This window comes from Bos taurus, chromosome 8 (assembly GCF_002263795.3).
Source record: "Bos taurus isolate L1 Dominette 01449 registration number 42190680 breed Hereford chromosome 8, ARS-UCD2.0, whole genome shotgun sequence".
Taxonomy (NCBI): Eukaryota; Metazoa; Chordata; class Mammalia; order Artiodactyla; family Bovidae; genus Bos; species Bos taurus.
The window spans coordinates 83,377,799-83,400,246 of NC_037335.1; the positions used below are offsets into that span (position 1 = coordinate 83,377,799).

The window sequence follows — 22,448 nt, forward strand, 5'->3', positions numbered from 1 at the left end:
GGAATTTTCCAGGCAAGAGTACTGGAGTGGGTTTCCATTTCCTTCTCCAGGGGATCTTTCCGACCCAGGGATAGAACTCAGGTCTCCCACATTGCAGGCAGATGTTTTACCATCTGAGCCACCAGGGAAGCCCTCTAAAGGAAATCAACCCTGAATAATCATTGGAAGGATTGATGCTGAAGCTCCAATACATTGGCCACCTGATGGGAAGAGCTAACTCACTGGAAAAGACCTCGATGCTGGGAAAGATTGAGGGCAGGAGGAGAAGGGGCCAACAGAGAATAAGATGGTTGGATGGCATTATTTACTTAATGGACATGAGTTTGAGCAAACTCTGGGAGATAGTGAAGGACAGGGAAGCCTGGCATGTTGCAGTCCATGGAGAGTTAGACACAACTTAGCCAATGAACAACAACAATCAGTATTCTTGCCTGGGAAATCCCGTAGATAGTGCAGCCTGGTGGGCTACAGTCCATGGAGTTGCAAAAGAGTTGGACACAGATTAGTGACTAAACAACAACAACAAAAATTCATTTCTTTCTGATGCAGAATTCACTTTTACCCAATTAGAAGTAGGAGCTATATCATATGGAGAAGGCAATGGCACCCCACTCCAGTACTCTTGCCTGGAAAATCCCATGGACGGAGGAGCCTGGTAAGCTGCAGTCCATTGGGTCGCTAAGAGTCAGACAGGACTGAGCAATTTCACTTTCACTTTTCACTTGCATGCACTGGAGAAGGAAATGGCAACCCACTCCAGTGTTCTTGCCTGGAGAATCCCAGGGACGGGGGAGCCTGGTGTGCTGCTGTCTACGGGGTCACACAGAGTTGGACACGACTGAAGTGACTTAGCAAAGCATAGCATAGCATATCATGTTTGGAAACTATAAAGCAAAGTTATAGAATTTAAAATTATATCTCTATCCCATTTGAGCTTTCATTATTTCATTATTTATTTTGTTTAGTTTTCTTCTTAGGGGACAATTTCAATGTCTTCAATGTCTTACAATTTCAATGCAAGGTTAGTTTTCAATCATAAATTTGCTAAAAGCTTCAAAAGTGATAGTTTTTTTTTTCGCCACATCATTCGTTGACTAAATTCATTAAAGATTTCCAACTTTCTAAATAGAAGAAATCAAAACATACAGGACCCATTAAAAAAAAAAAATCACTGTTGTGAGGACAGCAGAGATTGACTTACAGACCAGTTACTCAAGACTTCAAACATTTCTAATGTCTGCTTAATGGTGGGCAATAACAATAAAGTATAAACTGCCATGCTTGCTTTTTAAAAAACTGTTTTCAACATCAGCTTCTCTCAGTTTGTTTGGGTAGGCAATTTACACTTGCACTGTATTTATATAACTGTTCCTCGCTGAAGCATTTATGTATCTTTAAAAAATATAGCATTTTTATATGTACATTTTTATAATACAATATAAATGTAAACATATAAATTTTGTGTCAGCTATGATTCAGCAGTTTTAAGTCTAAAGTTAATAAAGGGATGTGGGCCACCAATGTTTCCTTACTTAATAAAATAGTCCAAAACACCTTAATTTTAATTTTTATGAGCTATCCCATTTCCATTATTAAAAACATGATTTCTGTCTGTATACACATGAAAATAGATTCAGATTTTTGGACACTTTAAAGTATATTTTGTGTATGACCTTTATATGCTTGTTATAAACGTATTTTAAGTTCAAAGCAGTATTATACTTGCTAATAATTATCAATATTTTAATCTTGCTGTACTTTTCATCAGAATTCCTAGGACACTTCCCACTAAAGATATTAAGACTCAAGAAAAATAAAAGACGACAATTGTTCACTAAATAAAAGCAACTTGGGGGTGGGAAGTAGAAGCTGTTTGAGAGTATACAACCAAATCATAGTGTACATTTAAATTACAAAATTTCTTATTTTTTCAGTTTAAACAATTCTTAAAATTCCTTTCAAAAAGCATATTGATTATATATTAAACACGTATCAAATATTGCAAACATATTTTTCTCCTTTTACTAGTAACCCCTGTCCCCCTAAACAAAATCCTAGTGAAATAGATACTGGGTGTGTGCTCAAAGCCTGTGCACATAGGCTATACGTAGGTTTGGTCTGCTGTGTTTCCTCTGAGTAAAGAATTAGAAATGTATGGCCTGCAGCCTGTATAACTGCATCTTTGTGGAGCTTGCTATGTAGGAACATATTCTTCATATAATTTTTAAAGACCTTTTCTTTGCCAAAAAATGAATCATGTTCATTACAGAATAGTTGGAAAATATAAAAAAGTACAGGAAAAAAAAACCCCTGTAATCCTACCACCTAGTGATACCTACTGATGATACTCTGGTGTGTTTACTTCCTGTCCTTCTTTTTACACAAACAAAAATATAAAAGTATACCTACAAAAATACGATTATGCTGTTTACAGAGTTTGAGTTCCTGCTTTTCTCAATGGATCAAATGTTCTTGGTTACTTCCCTTTCTCCTTATATGTTCTTTATAAAAATGTATGATTAATGGCCAAAAATATCTTCATTGAATGGATATAGCATAAGGCAAAATAAAGAATGGCATTTATAATTTTATAGCTTTTAAAGTTTGTGTAAGTGTACTTACTTTGTGTAAGTAAAATTTAGTTTTTTTTTTTTTTTTTTTTACCAAAATTGTTATATAAAATAAAACCTTAAAAGCTATAAAATTACAGATATCACATTTTTGACAACTGATGTCTCTCAGCATGCTATTCAACCGGTGGTACAAAGCCTCTTTATGGTTCCATAACTCCTCAAAGGCTGGGGAGGGTCAACAAGATAGGCACTGCACGAGATATGACGTTCCCATGTTTCAGGTCATGTCCCAAGGTCCATTTGAAATTGAATCTGTAATGTCACACATGGATAACTGAAGGTCTGCTTGTAAAGTCCACATGCTGAACTCCTACAAGCTGTAAAACAGAGTTGATGGGTTTATGATCCAACCTATTCCTATCATGGTGTATAAAATGGATGTTGTTACCTAGAAGAGAATAAGAATAAAAGGTAAAGGTTAACATATAGGGTTATTCATTAGATGTACTGCTTTCTAGAATCAGAGCAGTATTTTAACTTCTAATTAGTCCAAATGAAAAAGTTATTTACCTGGAGTACATAGCATTCTCCATATAATGAGGCAATAAATTTTAATTAAGGTAGTAAAGCATGACAAAAATTATGGTTAAATAAGGTTGGTACTTAATGCTTTATGAGCTCCAAAGGGAAAGACTCTTAAATTATAACCTTCTGTTCAGTTCAGTCGCTCAGTCGTGTCCGACACTTTGCGACCCCATGAATGGCAGCACTCCAGGCCTCCCTGTCCATCACCAACTCCCGGAGTTCACTGAGACTCACGTCCATCGAGTCAGTGATGCCATCCAGCCAGCTCATCCTCTGTCGTCCCCTTCTCCTCCTGCCCCCAATCCCTCCCAGCATCAGAGTCTTTTCCCGTGAGTCAACTCTTTGCATGAGGTGGCCAAAGTACTGGAGTTTCAGCTTTAGCATCATTCCTTCCAAAGAAATCCCAGGGCTGATCTCCTTCAGAGTGGACTGGCTGGATCTCCTTGCAGTCCAAGGGACTCTCAGGAGTCTTTTCCAACCACAGTTCATTAAATGTAATTAAATGAAAACAGCTTGTCAGACAGATAGGAAGAATATGGAACTAGTGTACATATCAAACCAGAAAATCATCTGTTTCTTAAATGTGATAACAGAATAAACCACTTCCTTAAAAAATTTACTCCTAATTACCAATTTAATAGCCTACACATATTATAACCATAGACTAAAAGAGGCTGAAAAATAAGAGCATTAAGACAATCAGTTATGTAATATATTTCTTCTACATGCTCAAATGAAATAGTAGTATAGTCTAGATCCTGTTTACTTTAATTCTTGGAATCAAGACCAGAATTTTAACATAAAACATTAGATTACTAAATATCATAAGAGGCCTGTTTTCTGCATTGTACCTATATGCTATCCACACTAACCATTGTCGATTAAATATCATAAACCCACAGATACCACATTTTTGACAACTGATGTCTCTCAGCATGCTATTCAACCAGTGGTACAAAGCCTCTTTATGGTTCCATAACTCCTCAAAGGCTGGGGAGGGTCAACAAGATAGGCATTGCACGAGGATATGACATTCCCATATTTCAGGTCATGTCCCAAGGTTCATTTGAAATTGAGAGAATCTGTAATGTCACACATGGACAGAAAAACATCTATTTCTGCTTTACTGACTATGCCAAAGTCTTTGACTGTATGGATCACAATAAACTGGAAAATTGGATCATAAACCCATCAACTCTGTTTTACCACTTGTAGGAGTTCAGCATGTGGACTTTACAAGCAGACCTTGAGTTATAGGCTTTTTATCAAATAAGTTCAGTTCAGTTGCTTAGTCGTGTCCGACTCTTTGCGACCCCATGAACTGCAGCATGCCAGGCCTCCTTGTCTATCTCCAACTCCTGGACTTTACTCAAACTCATGTCCATTGAGTTGGTGATGCCATCTAACCATCTCATCCTCTGTCATGCCCTTCTCCTCCAGCCTTCAATCTTTCCCAGCATCAGGGTCTTTTCAAATAACTCAGCTCCTCCCATCAGGTAGCCAAAGTATTGGAGTTTCAGCATCAACATCAGTCCTTCCAATGAACACCCAGGACTGATATCCTTTAGGATGGACTGGTTGGATCTCCTTGCAGTCCAAGGGACTCTCAAGAGTCTTCTCCAACACCACAGTTCAAAAGCATCAATTATTTGGCACTCAGCTTTCTTTATAGTCCAACTCTCACATCCATACATGACTACTGGAAAAACCATAGCCTTGACTAGATGGACCTTTGTTGGCAAAGTAACGTCACTGTTTTTTAATATGCTGTCTAGATTGGTCATAACTTTCCTTCCAGGGAGTAAGTGTTTTTTAATTTCATGTCTGCAGTCACCATCTGCAGTGATTTTGAAGCCCAAAACAATAAGTCAGCCACTGTTTCCACTGTTTCCCCATCTGTTTGCCATGAAGTGATGGGACTGGATGCCATGATCTTAGTTTTCTGAAAGTTGAGCTTTAAGCCAACTTTTTCACTCTTCTCTTTCACCTTCATCAAGAGGCTCTTTAGTTCTTCTTCATTTTCTGCAATAAGGGTGCAGTCATCTGCATATCTGAGGTTATTGATATTTCTCCCACCAATCTTGATTTCAGCTTGTGCTTTGTCCAGTCCAACATTTCTCATGATGTACTCTGCATATAAGTTAAACAAGCAGGGTGACAATATATATAGCCTTGATGTACTCCTTTTCCTATTTGGAACCAGTCTGTTGTTCTGTGTCCAGTTCTAACTGTTGCTTCCTGACCTGCATACAGGTTTCTCAAGAGGCAGGTCAGGTGGTCTGGTATTCCCATCTCTTTCAGAATTTTCCACAGTTTATTGTAATCCACACAGTCAAAGGTTTTGGCGTAGTCAATAAAGCAGAAATAGATGTTTTTCTGGAACTCTCTTGCTTTTTCGATGATTCAGCAGATGTGTGATCTCTAGTTTCTCTGCCTTTTCTAAAACCAGCTTGAACATCTGGAAGTTCATGGTTCACTTACTGTTGAAGCCTGGCTTGGAGAATTTTGAGCATTACTTTACTAGCGTGTGAGATGAGTGCAATAGTGCAGTAGTCTGAGCATTCTTTGGCATTGCCTTTCTTTGGGATTGGAATGAAAACTGACTGTTTCCAGTCCTGTGGCCACTGCTGAGTTTTCCAAATTTGCTGGCATATTGAGTGTAGCACTTTCACAGCACCATCTTTCAGGATTTGAAAGAGCTCAACTGGAATTCCATCACCTCCACTAGCTTTGTTCGTAGTGATGCTTCCTAAAGCCCACTTGACTTCACATTCCAGGATGTCTGGCTCTAGGTGAGTGATCACACCATCATGATTATCTTGGTCATGAAGATCTTTTTTGTACAGTTCTTCTGTGTATTCTTGCCACCTCTTCTTAATATCTTCTGCTTCTGTTAGGGCCATACCATTTCTGTCCTTTATCGAGCCCATCTTTGCATGAAATGTTCCCTTGGTATCTCTAATTTTCTTAAAGAGATCTCTAGTCTTTCTCATTCTGTTGTTTTCCTCTATTTCTTTGCATTGATCGCTGATTCTTACCTCTCCTTGCTATTCTTTGGAACTCTGCATTCAAATGGGTATATCTTTCCTTTTCTCCTTTGCTTTTCACTTCTCTTCTTTTCACAACTATTTGTAAGGCCTCCTCAGACAGACATTTTGCTTTGTTGCATTTCTTTTCCATGGGGATGGTCTTGATCCCTGTCTCCTGTACAATGTCCCAAACCTCTGTCCATAGTTCATCAGGCACTCTGTCTATGAGATCTAGTCCCTTAAATCTATTTCTCACTTCCACTGGATAATCATAAGGGATTTGATTTAGGTCATACCTGAATGGTCTAGTTGTTTTCCCTACTTTCTTCAATTTCAGTCTGAATTTGGCAATAAGGAGTTCATGATCTGAGCCACAGTCAGCTCCCGGTCTTGTTTTTCCCGACTGTATAGAGCTTCTCCATCTTTGGCTGCAAAGAATATAATCAATATGGTTTTGGTGTTGACCATCTGGTGATGTCCATGTGTAGAGTCTTCTCTTGTGTTGCTGGAAGAGGGTGTTTGCTATGACCAGTGTGTTCTCTTGGCAAAACTCTACTAGTCTTTGCCCTGCTTCATTCTGTACTCCAAGCCCAAATTTGCCTGTTACTCCAGGTGTTTCTTGACTTCCTACTTCTGCATTCCAGTCCCCTATAATGAAAAGGACATCTTTTTTGGGTATTAGTCTAAAAGGTCTTGTAGGTGTTCATAGAACCATTCAACTTCAGCTTCTTCCGGTGTTACTGGTCGGGGCATAGACTTGGATTACTGTGATACTGAACAGTTTGCCTTGGAAACAGAGATCATTCTTTCATTTTTGAGACTGCATCCTAGTACTGCATTTCAGACTCTTTTGATGATTATGATGGCTAGTCCATTTCTTCTAAGGGATTCCAAAATAAAATACTTGGTTAACCGTGATAAGATATTTGTATAAATAAGTAAACCCAGCTCTTTCCTTAAAGGAGCTATAATTTTTCCAAAGTGTAGTATCAAAATTTTCTCTTTATTAAGTCTGTTCCCATCCTGGCACACAAATGATGCTTTCTGTGTGCTCTTCATTCTTAAACAACAGAATGCATGCTCAAATGATGTCAAAACTTAAAGATGAGGGACTCAAAAAATAATGCCTTACAAGTCTGAGGATGGAAATAATTCATTCAGAAGTATGACTCAATGTCATTCTAGGAGAATTTATAGGATTCATTCTCATAAAACAAGGCTTGTTTTTTGGCTAGTCTAACTAGTGTAAATCTGTGAGAAGAAAAGGGAGATTAAATAAAATGAAAGATTTTAGCTAGCTATAATGCTTCAGCAGCAAAAAGTTACAATACTTGGTCAAAATCTTCCTTCTAAAGACTTCCTTTTAGACATGTGGAATTTATTAAAGTAAATGTTAATTTTATAACTTGGAGCAGCTACACTCACTAATATGGACAGTTTTAAAGACAAAGAAGAACCAAGAAAAATTAGTTTATGAGACAGTGAGTTAGGCTTTTTGGGTGTTCAATACTTGAACATGGTTGAGCTCCAATGCCCAACCATTTAGCAGAGGGAAGCCAAAGGAATTTTAGGTGGTCCAAATTGATCAGTGAAGCTACTTATAGATCAATGGAACAGGACAGAAAGCCCAGAAATAAACCTAAGCACCTATGGTCAATTAATCTATGACAAAGAAGGCAAGAATACACAATGAAGAAAAGACAGTCTCTTCAATAAGTGGTGCTGGGAAAACTGGACAACTATATGTAAAAGAAATTAAAACATTCCCTGATACAATATATAAAAGTAAACTCAAAATGGATTAAAGAAAGACCTAAAGATAAGATTGCATACTATAAAACTCCTAGGGGAAAACAGAGGCAGAACACTTTGACATATATTAGAGCAATATCTTTTGGATCTACCTCCTAGAGAAATGCTGCTACTGCTAAGTCACTTCAGTCGTGTCTGACTCTGTGTGATGCCATAGACGGCAGCCCACCAGGCTCCCCTGTCCCTGGGATTCTCCAGGCAAGAACACTGGAGTGGGTTGCCATTTCCTTCTCCAATGCATGAAAGTGAAAAGTGAAATCGCTCAGTCGTTCAGTCGTGTCCGACTCTTAGCGACCCCATGGACTGCAGCCTACTAGGCTCCTCCATTCATGGGATTTTCCAGGCAAGAGTACTGGAGTGGGGTGCCATTGCCTTCTCCACTAGAGTAATGAAAACAAAACAAAAATAAGCAAATGGGTCTAGTTAAACTTAAAAGCTTTTGCACAGCAAAGGAAACCACAAACAAAATGGAAAGAAAACCCACAGAATGGGAGAAAATATGTAGAAATGAAGCAACCAAAAGGGATTAATCTCCAAAATATACAAACAGCTCATGCAGCTCAAATCAAAAAACGAACAACCAATCAAAAATGGGCAGAATATTTAAAGAGACATTTCTCCAAAGATGTCATACAGATGGCCACAAAGTACATGAAAAGATGTTTAACACTGTTACTTATTAGAGAAATGCAAATCAAAACTACAATAAGGTATCTCCTCACACTGGTTCGAATGGCCATTATCAAAAAGTCTACCAACAATAAATGTCGGAGAGGGTGTAGAGAAAAGGGAATCTTCTTACAGGGTCAGTAGGAATGTAAACTGGTACAACCACTATGGAGAACAGTATGGAGGTTCCTTAAAAAACTAAATATAGGGCTTCGCTGGTGGCTCAGTGGTAAAGAATCTGCCAGCCAATGCAGGAGACATGGGTTCAACCCCTGATCCAGGAAGATTCCACATGCTGAGCAGCAACTAAGCCCACATGCCACGACTATTGAGCCTCTGCTCTAGAGCCCCAAAGCCACAACTCCTGAGCCCACAGGCCACAACTACTGAAGCCCTATAGTAGGGCTTCAGTGCTACAGTGCTCCGCAGGCAACAAGAAAAGCCCCCGGAACGAGAAGCCCGTGCACCTCAACTAGAGAATAGCCGCCACTTGCCACAACCAGAGAAAAGCCTGCATAGCAACAAAGACCTAGCACAGCCAAAAATAAAGAAAGAAAAAATTTTAAAAAAACCCCAAGAACTACCATATGATCTAGCAATCCCACTCCTGGGTATGAATCTGGAGAAAACCATAATTTAAAAAGATACATGCACTCCAATGTTCGCTGCAGCACTATTTACAATAGCCAGGACATGGAAGCAACCCAACGTCCATCAACAGAGAAATGGATATAGAAGATGTGGCACATATACACAATGGAATATTAGCCATAAAAAAGAATGAAATAATGCCATCTGCAACCACATGGATGAACCTAGGGATTATCATACTAAATGAACTAATCAAAGAAAGAGAAATATCATATGACATCATTTACATGTGGAATCTAAAAAAAATGATACAAATGAACTTATTCACAAAACAGAAACAGACTTCAGCTTATGGTTGCCAAAGGGGAGAGATGGGGGGAGGAATAAATTAGGAGTCTGAAATTAACATATATACACTACTATATATATAATAGGTAATCAACAAGGACCTACTGTATTGAACAGGGAACTCTACTCAATATTTTGTAATAAGCTACATGGGAAACATAATGCTGAAAAAATCCATTTCCTCTAAGGGATTCTTGCCCACAGTAGTAGATATAATGTCATCTGAATTAAATTCACCCATTCCAGTCCATTTTAGTTCACCTAAAATATAGATGTTTACTCTTGCCATCTTCTGCTTGACCACTTCTAATTTACCTTGATTCATGGACCTAACATTCCAGGTTCCTAAGCAATATTGCTCTTTACAGCATCGGACTTTATTTCCATCACCAGTCACATCCACAACTGGGCTCATCCACAACTTTGACTCTGTCTCTCCATTCTTTCTGGAGTTATTTCTCTACTCTTCTCCAATAGCATATTGGGCACCTACTGACCTGGGGAGTTCATCTTTCAGTGTCATATCTTTTTGCCTTTTCATACTGTCATGGGGTTCCCAAGGCAAGAATACTGAAGTGGTTTGCCATTCCCTTTGCCAGTGGACCACATTTTGTCAGAACTCTCCACCATGACCCATCCATCTTGGGTGGCTCTACAAAGCATGGCTTATATTTTCATTGAGTTAGACAAGGCTGTGGTCTGTGTGATCAGTTTGATTGGTTTTCTGTGATTGTGGTTTTCATTCTGTCTGCCCTATGAAGGACAAGGATAAGAAGCTTATGGAATCTTCTTGATGGGAGAGGCTGACTGTGGGGGAAACTGGATCTTGTTCTGAGGGGCAGGGCCATGCTCAGTAAATCTTTAATCCAATTTTCTGTTGATGGGCAGGGCTGTGTTCCCTCCCGGTTGTTTGACCTGAGACCAAACTATGGTGGAGGTAATGAAGATAAAGGCGACCTCCTTCAAAAGGTCCTGTGGATGCACTGCCGCACTCAGTGCCCCCGGCCCTGCATCAGGCGCCACCAACCCATGTCTCCACCAGAGACTTCTAGACACTCCTGGGCAAATCTGGGTCAGTCTCTTGTGGGGTCACTGCTCTTTTCTCCTGGGTCCTGGTGTGCACAAGGTCTTGTTTGTGCCCTCCAAGAGTCTGTTTCCCTAGTCCTGTGTAACTTCTGTAATCAAATCTCAGTGGCCTCCAAAGTCAAATTCTCTGGGGGTTCTCAGTCCCTTTGCCAGATCCCCAGGTTAGGAAATCTGTTGTGGGTCCTAGAACGTTCTTAACAGTGCAAAGAATTTCTTTGGTATAATTGTTCTGCATTTTGTGGGTCATCTGCTCACCTCCACTGAAATTTTTAAAGAGTATGATAGCCACATACAAATTACCGAAGCATCAGTGATTTTCCCTATCCCAAATACTTGGAATCCCTCAGGCATGGAATGACGGCCACAGTACGTCCAGTAAACAGACAGCAACAATATACAGGAGTGTTTGAAAACCAACGATGTCCCCTGTGAAAGCAGAGCACCCTGACTGCTGCCATGTCCACTTTTACATGGTGGCTACTTTATAAAGAAAGTGGATGGCCTCTTGACTTCTAGAAAGCATGAAAAGCACACTGCTGAAGCTCAGCTTTGATGCTTACCTGGACCTAAAATGAGTGTTCCACCTTGCTGAGCTGGATCTCCTTGAAAATCAAAAAGAGGGCCAGTTACTGCTCTCCACAGGCTCCGAATGCTTCCTGAGAGTATATTTGATTTTACATGGGGGCTCTGTCCTGAAATATTAGGAATTGTCTTTAGATGTTATCATTTTATATTTGACTTGATGTTAAGATAATGTTAGTATTTTTAGAAAACAGTCTCTCTCTTTTGTGTTATCTTACTCTTGACTTGCCTTTTTCTCTTCCTTCGAGGAACAGTTTCTCGGCCTTTCACTACCGATGTTTTAGACCAGGTAAGTCTTTGTCCTGAGTAACGTAGGGTGAATACCATCATCCGTGCTCTCTGAACTTACTACATGCCATAGCAACCACCATTCACCAAGCTGTGACAACTGAATATGTCTCTAGACAGTGGCAAATATCCCCTGGCAGGGGGGAGGGGTCAAAATTGTCCCCAGTTGAGAACTACTGCTTTAAAAGAAGAAGTGATGACAGACCCAGACAATTTTCTGCCACTGAAAAATGCCAGCTATAGAATTCTCCAACTGGCAGCACTTTCCTTTTTAATCCCCGTGTACATTTGGTTTCGTCTCTTACCTAGTAATAGATAACTACATTCCTCTTCAGATGACATTGTGGCACAGACTACTGTTATATGCTGGTCGAAACTTGTTTACTCTTTCTGGGACCGCAACTAGACATTTCCCAGTCTTCCTGGGGTTTGGTAGGGCTGTATGATTACAATCAAACCAATGAGTAAAATAATGTGTGCCACTTCCACAGCATCTCCTAAAAACCTCCCCAGAGGTGATTATCCATGTTTCTTCTATTAGGTTGGTGCAAATATAGCTGCAGTTTTTGCATTGTTGAAATTTGCCATTTGATTTTGGAATACATTCTTAATAAATGTGGTTATGTTATATATCATTTTAATGCACATTTCTCATTTTATGTTTTTTTGCTAATGACTTATTACTTGCTATTTATTTCATATTTATTTTGGACTATGGAAATGATGTTAGACAACCAAGTCTGAGCAATTTTCTCATTTGAGTTTAAAATGAATCATAAAGCAGTAGAAACAACTCAGTAATGCATTTGGCCCAGGAACTGTTGATTAATGTACAGTGCAGTGGTGGTTCAAGAAGTTTTGCAAAGAAGACAAGAGCCTTGAAGATGAGGAACGTAGTGACCAGCCATTGGAAGCCAACAACGACCAACTGAGATCATCAAAGCTGATCCTCTTACAACTACATGAGAAGTTGCCAAAGAACTCAACATAGGCCATTCTACAGTCATTGGGCATTTGAAGCAAATTGGAAAGGTGATAAAGCTTAATGAGTGGGTGCCGCATGAGCTGACCGGAAATTTTTAAAAATGTCATTTTGAAGTGTTGTCTTCTCTTATTCTATGCAACAACAAGGAAGTATTTCTCAATTGGATTGTGATGTGCAAAGAAAAGTGGATTTTATATGACAACTGGTGATGACCAGCTCAGTAGCTGGACAGAGAAGAGGCTCCAAAGCATTTCCCAAAGCCAAACTTGCACCACAAAAAGGTCGTGGTCACTGTATTCACTACAGCTTTCTGAATCCTGGTGAAACCATTACATCTGAGAAGTATGCTCAGCAAATTGATGAGATGCATCAAAAACTGAAACACCTACTCCTGGCATTGGTCAATAGAAAGGGCCCAGCTCTTCTCCATGATAATGCCCACACATAGCACAACCAATGCTTCAGAAGTTGAATGAATTGGGCTACGTAGTTTTGCCTCATTCGCCATATTCACCTGACCTCTTGCCAACTGACTACCACTTCTTCAGCGGGGAAAATGCTTCCACAGCCAGCAGGAGGCAGAAAATGCTTTCCAAGAGTTCGTTGAATCCCAAAGAATGGATTTTTACACTACAGGAATAAACCAACTTATTTCTTGTTGGCAAAAATGTGTTGATTGTAATGATTCCTACTTTGATTAATAAAGATGTGTTTGAGTCTAGTTATGATTTAAAATTTATGGTCTAAAACATCAATTACTTTTGCACCAACCTAAATACATCCTTTGGAATTTGGATTGACAATGGCAGAGCCACATGATGGAAGAGGCCTGAGTCTTTCCTACTGTGTCCCTCAATTGCTGCTTGGAGAAGCACCCAATAGAAATATCCTTCTTGAAATGTGAATGAATAGGAACTAACCTCATTCTTTATATGCCACTGAGACTTTGAGGTTTAGCTGTAACAACAGTAACTATAGCTACCTCTCCATCTTTGCTTGTCAGTTTTTCTATTTCCTTTCTCACAGTGACTGATACTTTCACTACCTTTGAGTAAAGAAACTACCTGTCTAATAATTTATCCTTTTCCTACCCCTGCCTTTTATTAAAAAAAAATCTGGACTCCACCAATTCTAAGGCCAGAGAGTGACAGAGCAGTGAGACATGGCAGCCCAGGTCTTCCTGCCTCTCCAGGTGCATGTCAACCAGTGTACACCAGTTACCAGTCCCATTTATCTTCTCCTGTGGGAGTCACAGCACAGAGCTAACCCCTCAGCCCTGGGGTCCAGCTTCAACTAGTGCTTTGGGCTTTTTACTTTAATGATTATGCTGCCTTTGACCTGCCTGATTTCTTAATGTATCCAGATAACTATTATTTTCTTCATCTCTCCAACTTTTCTGTTTCTTTCATGTTTATAGGAGGATGGACATTCATTCATCTTACCAAGAAACAAATACATTCTCATTAACTTAGAGACATGGGTAAAGAGACTAAAGTTTATGTTTTTAAGGATTTTATACCTAAAATAAATGTTCATAAATCCAAACTATCCCCTTATGTCCAAAGAAGGGTCATTTAATATTTCTGAAATTTTAAAAATTCAATAGAAGAAGATTCCACAACCTAGAATTTCACAGTCTTGGCTGTAAAGCACAATCTAATTTTGCCAGTATGAATTTAGTTATGTGTAAAACTCCTGTTTGTTTTTTTTTAATTTTTTCCTCTTTACTTTGATTCTTGGACTCAAGACCAGAATTTGAATTTGAAATATTAGATTAAGTATTGTAAGAAGCATGTTTCCTGCATGCACTTATCTGCTGTCTATAGCAATCACTATAGATTTAATACCATAAACTGGCTTATTATCAAGTAAGGCAAAATGAAATATCAGGTAAACCCATTACTTCCTTGAATTTAGTGGCTTTATTTTCTTATTCTTTGTCTTTATAACCTGTCCCATTAATTTTAAATTATTATATTTTATTTTCAATGTTGTTTTCAAGTAGGATTATTCTTAGACTGATTCTAAGACTTGTGCTTTTTCAGGTGGGAACTTTAAAAAATGATTTCATGAGAACCTAATGTTTTCTGTTTGGAAAAAGAGTTGTTTGACACAGATCAAAGGAGTTTAAATGATTTGAATATAGTTTCTTTATAATTATAAGCATGTATTTTGCTTTAAATTCATTTTTTTTTGCAATTATCTCTCTTTATTGAGGCAATGAATGATGAGGTGTTACTAAAGTAAAACTCACAGTTTATATCAAAAGCAGCTAAATGATAAACAGACCTTACATATGCTGAGGCTCTGATACAGCACAGGAATAGTTTACCAAAGATTAACGTTCACGATCTGTACTGTTGCAATTTCCTATACTAAAAAGAGAGGAGAAAAAAAAGAACAAATTCTCTATCTATGGTACCTCATCATTAGTTTTAATAAAGTTTAGGTCGCTTTCTTCAAAAACATTAGTAAAGGAAGGGATCATGTCAACTCCGCTTCATAAGTAGCAGCTCTGTGATCTGTCCCTCTGTGTCTCTACTTCAGGCCCTGTCATTTCTTTCTAGCCTGTTACTACAAACTTGTCAAGAATACCAATGACAATTGATACCTCCTGTTTGGCACGTTCCAATTGCTTCTCTACCTGGCAACAAGACTTCTCTACTCAAACACTTTTATGACTCCCCCACTGCCTTGAGAACAAATCCAAACTCCTTGGCTTGTTCCTAGACTCAGTCCCTTGGCTGACACAATTCCCAACTGGCTCCTAGGCTCTGGCGAGACATAGAGAACTGCAGTTCTCCAAGAGTCAAAATTTTTCATACTGATGTGCTACTTTCTGTCAGCTGCAGCATTCCCAGCCTTACTTCATCCAGCTAACTCCTTAAAGAGTGAGCTTAGACAACACCGTTTCTAAGAAGACCTCCCAGATTCTTCTCTCCCTGTGCCTTTCTGGTATTACAGGCATTTCTGTATTATAGGTATTGCCAATACATGCTCTCCTCTTTTACAAGCCCTAAGCTGTAATGTAATTAACTGTTTGCTTCTTTCTCCCAGGGCAGATTATGAGCATTGGGAGGGCAGGGGCTGCATCTTTTGTCACAGTTGTCCTGGGAACAGCCAACACAGTGGGTGCCATGGGTGTCATTCTCAACATTTGTTGAGAATAAGTGATCTGAGTTCTAGTTGAGTTCTCTTGCTTGGTATTTCAGAAGCCAAGTTCCTTTTATCTAAAACACATATCAATAGTTCACCTAAAGCTTATGGCACTTTTAATTATAAAGAACTGTGCAAGGGCAGGGAATGTGGACCATATAGAGATGAATAAAACATCAAACCTTTCAACTAACTATTCTACTAATCACCTTAAGTTCGATCATAGAGTATATAATAAAGTACAAGGTGCTATTAAAAAACAATGAGGGAAGCAATTGTTTCTGCTGGTAGAGCTATTTACAGCCCCTTTGAGTTGGGCTTTAGATGAAAACTAACATTTCATCAGTTAAAGAACATAAGAGTGTTCAAAGCCATGTGTTGAGGTATGAAAATATATTAACTTAAGCAATATTATTTTTCTTTTAAATACAAAAGTAAAATATACTCATTGTGAAAAAAAAAAAAATATATATATATATAAAAGCCACTTTTCTCACTCCTATGTCTTGGGGTAAACATTGCAATGTCTTTTAAAACAATTTTCACCACATACACATATATAATAGTATAGATATTTATGTTTATGAAAATGGTTTTTATTTTCACAAAAATGAAATCACACTGAAAACACTGCTTTGAACTTGCATTTTTTCATTCATTTAGAAATTCACCAACAGCCTTCCATGTCATTACATCCAGGAAATGAATCTTTTAGAGTATCATGAATCTGGACCACTTATTAGAATCATAAAGAGCAGGCTGATTTATGAATTTACCATTTGTTCCCCTATGCATATATATACTTATGTGAAATGTGAAATACACTATTAGCATTTCCTACTTGAGACAGTCTTACCTGAGGAGGCAATTTCTTCACCTCTTTTCATTCCCAATCTTTTATAAATTTCTCTCTCAGGATCAACATAGATTTCATGAGAATACCCAGTTAGTTTACAGAAAGGCTGAAAAAAAAAGTACAGTTGGAATTTTTATCAAGACAAATGAGAGAAAAATAGTGATAATCTGACTAAATTTTAGCAAACTTAGACCCAGGTTCAATCCCTGGGTCAGGACGTTCCCCTGAAGAAGGGAATGGCTACCACTCTTGGCCTGGAGAATTCCATGGACAGGGGAGTGTGGCAGGCTATAAATCCATGGGGTTGCAAAGAGTTGGACATGACTGAGTGACTAACACTTTAGTGATTTAAGTAATTATATAATTTTTATGTCTAAAACAGATTTAGCCTGTTAGGGTCCCAATTGGCTATATACTTACCTCAATATGATGGTAGGATGACTGTCCAATCACTATGAGAGTGACATTTGCTTCCTTTAGGAGAGAAAAAGGACATATACATATTATTAGAAATTATGTTTCCCCTAATTATAACTTCCCCTAATTCAATTCTTTTCTTCCATTTTAATGCCACCTATAGGCTTCCAGAAGAATGGTATGAGTCAAAGCAATTATGCTAAAATATTCAATTAATTCAGATGATTCTTTTGCTAAGTAAGAATTTAAAAATAATAGTAATTCTCTACATTTTCCCAAAAGGCATACATTGAACTAGAATAAAAACTATTAAAGTAGGGTTATTTAATCAGACAATTTTATTCTTTCACATCTCAATTGACAAGGTCTGCTGAAAACAGATCTTAATTTTACAGAAGCTACCAATGCTTTCACTAAAAAGCTAACCTGGGGACAAATCTCTATATGCTTCAAGAAATACACCTGTACGTGGCTGTCACAAGAATGTGGAACTGTAATTCCATTAAGGATACAAATTTTTCACATTTAAGTTATACTAGTAACTTCCTGTAATGAACAACTATTTGGAGTGTCTGTATTATAAAACTGAAGAAAAGAAAATATTTCTAGCATTTCTGTTTTTGGTAATTATGAATCAACATTTGAGAATAGGTAGGTTATTAGGTAACATCAAAATTATTATTATGGTTAGTACTTTTACAGTCAGGCAGTAATGAATAGGACAGAAATACACTTCCAATGAGTCTCTTCCCTTTTTGGAGGTGTTGGGGAGATGTGTGGGATGGTGATAATCTGGATTTGTGAGCGTCTGCGCTGGAGAGGCGGTGCATTCCGCCCCTAATGCCATCACACTCCTCATAAACTGCAGGTGAGTTTCACCAAGCCGCCCAGAAGCGGGGCACGCTGCTGCTCACTCTAGGGAAACTTACTTGTAAGAAACTCTTGGGGATTTTGGCCAGATCTTCTACGTATTCCTTGCAGATGTAACACAGGAAATGCTGAAATCCCAACACAGGCAAAAAGGACAAGTTAGCAACTAACACTCTCGGAGTCAGAAATAACCAAGTACTTATGCGTGACGTAATGCAACACCCAAGACGGTTAGAGATGTCAAGGGTGCCCAAATGTGCACTGAAATTGGGCCCCACGCAGTCTCTGTTAGGCCTCTTCGCTCGCTGAGAAAATGGCCTTGGATTGGCGGGCTGCTTTTCCTTTTCCGTTCAAGGAAGCGAGAGCGGAGTACGCCTTCCAGAAACCTTTAGTGGACGACCACTAGAGGAAGGGTCAGGCCGGGCGGGCTCCGTTCTCTGGTCCTGGACCCTTCCAGAGGCCCGATATAACTCCCCCCAGGGGAGGCCGTGGAAGCAACCTCCATCCCTGCCTGCAGGTGAGGTCCCTGCGCTGGATCGTCCCGTCGCCCGTGCTCACCCGCACGAAGACCACGATAGCCCGGCGCTCTCGGAACAGCTCACCAAACAGCACAGGCCTCCCGGAGGCGTCCAGCACCGGCAGCTCGGCCACGGCGGCGGCCAGGGGCTGCCAGCTCGCGGGGCCGCTTGGGACTGGGGCTGGGGCGGCGTGACCGCTGACCTGCCGCGTGACCGGGGCCTCGGAGGGGGCTGCCATCGCGCCCTACGTCCGAGGGCCCTCGGAGAACGACCGAGCGGGCTCGAGGCTGGGTGGATTGGATCGCGGCCAAGCGGAGCGCAAGGGGCGGGGCTCTCCGCGGGGCGGAGCTGCCCGGGGCCCAGGCTCGCTGGGGAGCTCCGGGGCCTAACCCGGTGCACCCGGTGGTTCTTAGACAAGACCTCGAGAGTCTCCTTTTGACGTGGCTCTGATGGTTCCGAAGCTGCAGAAGGGTACAGAGCCACTCTCGAGTTTTCTGACCCAGCCGCTCGTGGTAGGAAGAGAGACAGAGACGCAGAGAGAGACAGGGAGGCGGGATGGGGGGAGGGCGGGGGCGGAGAGAGAAGGAGAGACAGAGACAAGAGACAGGGTGGGGGGAAGAGAGAAAGAGACAGAGACGGCGTGGAGCGGGGAGACTGGGGGAAGAGAGAGAAGAGAGAAAAGAGGAGAGCGAGATACCAAAGGCGAGAAAGGAGTGGAATATGAAGAAAGCCCCTGCCCTCCGTAGCCATCTGGGCTGCAGTTAGCTCTTAGTTACCTTTTCAAGAGAATCAGTTGCCTACCAAGCACATCCCCCCGCCCCGCTAGATTTAGTCTGGTTTAAATCCACTCCCTCCTCAGTTCTCGTGCTTTTTTTTTTTTTGGAGCTATCGTTAACATACACTGTAATGTATAAATCTTAAGTGTGGATTTAAATTTTATTTTTAGTTAAAATTTAAACATTTGTCAAAATTTTATCATGGAAATTTAAAAACATGCCCAGAAAGTTGAATTTTACAGTGAACACTCCTATATCCACCACCTAGATTCTACTGTTGGTTAACATTTTACTTATCAAAATTAGTGCATCTGTCCACAGTTAGGTGAGTTTTGCCTGATTATTCACCCCTGTTTATGCACTTATTGTTGCATGCTCAGTCCCTCTTTTGCAGCCCCCTGGATGGTAACTCGCCAGGCTCCTCTGTCCATGGGATTTTTCAGGCAAGAATATTGGAATGGGTAGCCGTTCCCTCCTCCATGGGATCTTCCTGACCCAGGATCCAACCCAAGTCTCCTGTGTCTCCTGCTGCATTGCAGGCAGATTCTTTACCACTGAGCCACAACTCCATAAAAATATGGACCATTGCTATCGAGAAAATTCCCTCAATTATATTTTTTAAGAGCTGGTATAATAAACCTATTTATAAATGTGCTAGGTTGTTTCAGGAGTCCATTTTCTTTCTTCAAATTTTTGTTTTGCTAAAGCTATTTACTAGGGTCCTTAAGTGAGATGACTGTGTGTGTATGTATGTATGTAAATGATGGATTGAGAAGGATGAGAAAAATGGATTTAATTGGCTTTGCATCAGCTTTGTAGTTGTCCTACGCTACATGCATACCAGGTAGTCTTTTAAGCCTGTTTCTATCCCACCTTGCTTTCTTCTGGTGCAGGCTGCAGGCAAGCGTGCATATGGGAATTTAGGAATTTCTGCAGCCTCTTTGAGACTCAGCTGGTCCTGGACTTGGAGGTTGGTCTTGCACTGGGGTTTCTCATAGATGGTGACAATGTGTCCAAGCCTTCCAGGGCAGAACAAGACAACATTCGGGTTCTTTGTCTTTAAAAGTTCACCCACCTTTGTTTCTGGATTTGTGATTCAGAAAATATGATCCTGTAGTGTCCTTTGGACTGAAAGGAGATTAAACCAGTCTATCTTGAAGGAAATCAACCCTGAATAATCATTGGAAGGACTGATGCTGAAGCGCCAATACTTTGGCCACCTGATGCGAAGAGCCAAATCATTGGAAAAGACCCTGATGCTGGGAAAAATTGAAGGTAGAAGAAGTAGAGGGTGACAGAGGATGAGATGGTTGGACGGCATCACCAATTCAATGGACATGAATTTGGGCAAACTCTAGGAGGTGCTGAGGGACAGGGAAGCCTGGTGTGCTACAGTCTATGGGGTCACAGAGTCGGACACAACTTGGTGACTAAACAACAACAAAATTTATGGTATTTGTTTAGTGGAAGACCTTCAGGATCACCCTTATCTAGCACAGAGTATTCACTCTGCCACAAAGTACAGGAGAGACTGATCCAGAATCCTCTGGCTTTCGGTTGTGTAAAGACATCCATTATTGAACACACATTTAAGTGCTCCTAGTTTGAGAAACTCTGCTGTGGGTTGGGACAGTTCTAATCATAGACCTATTTCTAAGTCATGATCTGCCAGTGCTGGGGTACCACAGATGCACTCTCAGGGGCACTGAAGCATATTTTAAATACTTGAGGGAAGTAGAGGTTATCTGTTTGACATCCTTCTTGTGAGGGGAGGTAGTTCATGATTTCCATGAGACTGCATTTCTTTTCACTATATTTTGAATAATGTCAAATCTTTGCCAAGCTGGGTTTCTAACAATTGTGATAAAAAGCTAGAACCTCACAAAAATCACTGTGTTTAGGGAACAAGGTTGGAGATGTCCAATCTGATTCCAAGACTGGAGAAGTTGTGCAATGTCCAACAGGTAGGCATGCCCTGGGTGAAATAAAGATGTTACTTTTTCTTATAGTGTATGTGTGTTAGTCATATCCGACTCTTTGCAACCCTTTGGACTGTAGCCCGCCACGCTCCTCTGTCCATGGGTTTTTCCAGGCAAAAATACTGGAGTAGGTTGCCATTTCCTCCTCCAGGGGATCTTCCAGACCAGGGATCGAATCCGTGTCTTCTGCATCTCTTGCATTGCAGGCAGATTCTTTACCACTGAGCCACCTGGGAAGTCCCCTTAATTTATAGTTGTATCTTAAAATGGCTACCAAGTTGTTCAGACAGAAGTTGTTTGGATCTAACTTCTAAGTAAAAGAAACTGATAGGAATTTCTTTCAGCCTAAGGGTGTTGTGAATAAACTATTGACACCAACAAATAAACTACTGTGAACCAAGCAAGTCTGGAAATCTTTGAATCAAACAGTAAGCTCCTTGCCTCTTGCAGCACTGTAATATCTTCACAGACTGGCACAAAGTCTGGCACACTGTAGGCCTCTATGAATCTTGTCCGATTGGTCAATGTACGGAATGTGCAAGAATGGTGGTACCAGAGAGTTTTCAGCAGCTAGCATGGATCCAGTATGAGTGGGAGAAAAGTAGGCAGAGTGCTTTATAGAACTGGTATTTTCCACTGTTTGAAACAAGCAGGGCAGAGCTCAGAGGCCATATCCAAATGCAAGTGTGCCAGTCCACAGAAACCCACCAACCTAACTCCCAACCAGCTCTATTTCATTCAGATTATTCAGAGATGAGCCTTACCTGGTAGTCAATACCCAGATTTCTTGGGTTTAGATGCTGTAACAACTAACTCCAACCACAGTCTTCACACTGGTGTCCCAATAGATGGTCAAAACTCCCCCAAACTTCCTGGTTGAACTTGGGGCTATGTCACTTGGTTCATCGTATATTCTAGCTCATCAAATATTCCAACTTATCAGGTTTTCCTGACCTCCTAATTTCTGGTTATTTGGTATACTGCATGCTTTTTTTTTTTTTTTTAAAGCCTGCGTTACAGTTATGATTATTTGGTTTTTTGTCCATTTCTTTTTTTATTGAAGTATAGTTGATTTATAGTGTGGTGCTAGTTCCTGATGTACAGCAAAGTGATTCAGTTATGCAGTTATATATATATACACCCATGTATATATATTCTTTTTCACATTATTTTTTATTATGTTTTATTATAGGATATTGAATACAGTTTCCTGTGCTATACAGTAGGATTTTATTGTTTATTTTATATATAATAGCTTTTATCTGCTATCTAGAAAGATTAAGTTAACTAAGACAAGCTCAAGGCAAGGAGACAATAGTCAGGAAGAT

General features: G+C 40.0%; 1 protein-coding gene across 6 annotated transcripts; it reads right to left on the reverse strand.

Moving 5' to 3' along the window:
* Positions 1-928: 928 nt before the first annotated feature.
* On the reverse strand, positions 929-19,230 carry PRXL2C (peroxiredoxin like 2C). Of its 6 annotated transcripts, none has more exons than XM_059889251.1 (6): positions 18,450-19,230; positions 17,907-17,975; positions 16,981-17,034; positions 16,561-16,666; positions 11,254-11,295; positions 929-3,021 (listed from the first exon to the last, which is right to left on the reverse strand). In XM_059889251.1, the coding sequence occupies exons 1-6, from the start codon at positions 19,113-19,115 to the stop codon at positions 2,894-2,896; spliced, it is 1,065 nt and encodes a 354-aa protein (XP_059745234.1). In that variant the 5' UTR covers positions 19,116-19,230; the 3' UTR covers positions 929-2,893. The 6 variants fall into 6 exon arrangements, with proteins under 6 accessions (XP_059745234.1, XP_059745233.1, XP_005210465.1 ...); XM_059889250.1 differs by having other exon boundaries at positions 11,254-11,385; positions 18,450-19,217; XM_005210408.4 differs by having other exon boundaries at positions 18,406-18,663.
* Between the last annotated feature and the right edge of the window lie 3,218 nt (positions 19,231-22,448).

Excerpts from the sequence above, each read along its gene's own strand:
- PRXL2C (XM_059889250.1), bottom strand. The coding sequence starts at position 19,115 with ATGGCTACGGAGGGCAGGGGCTTTCTTCATATTCCACTCCTTTCTCGC. Across the intron at positions 17,035-17,906 it reads TCCCCAAGAGTTTCTTACAA|GAAGCAAATGTCACTCTCAT; the intron begins GTAAGTTTCCCT and ends TCTCTCCTAAAG. Across the intron at positions 3,022-11,253 it reads AACACTCATTTTAGGTCCAG|GTAACAACATCCATTTTATA; the intron begins GTAAGCATCAAA and ends ATTCTCTTCTAG.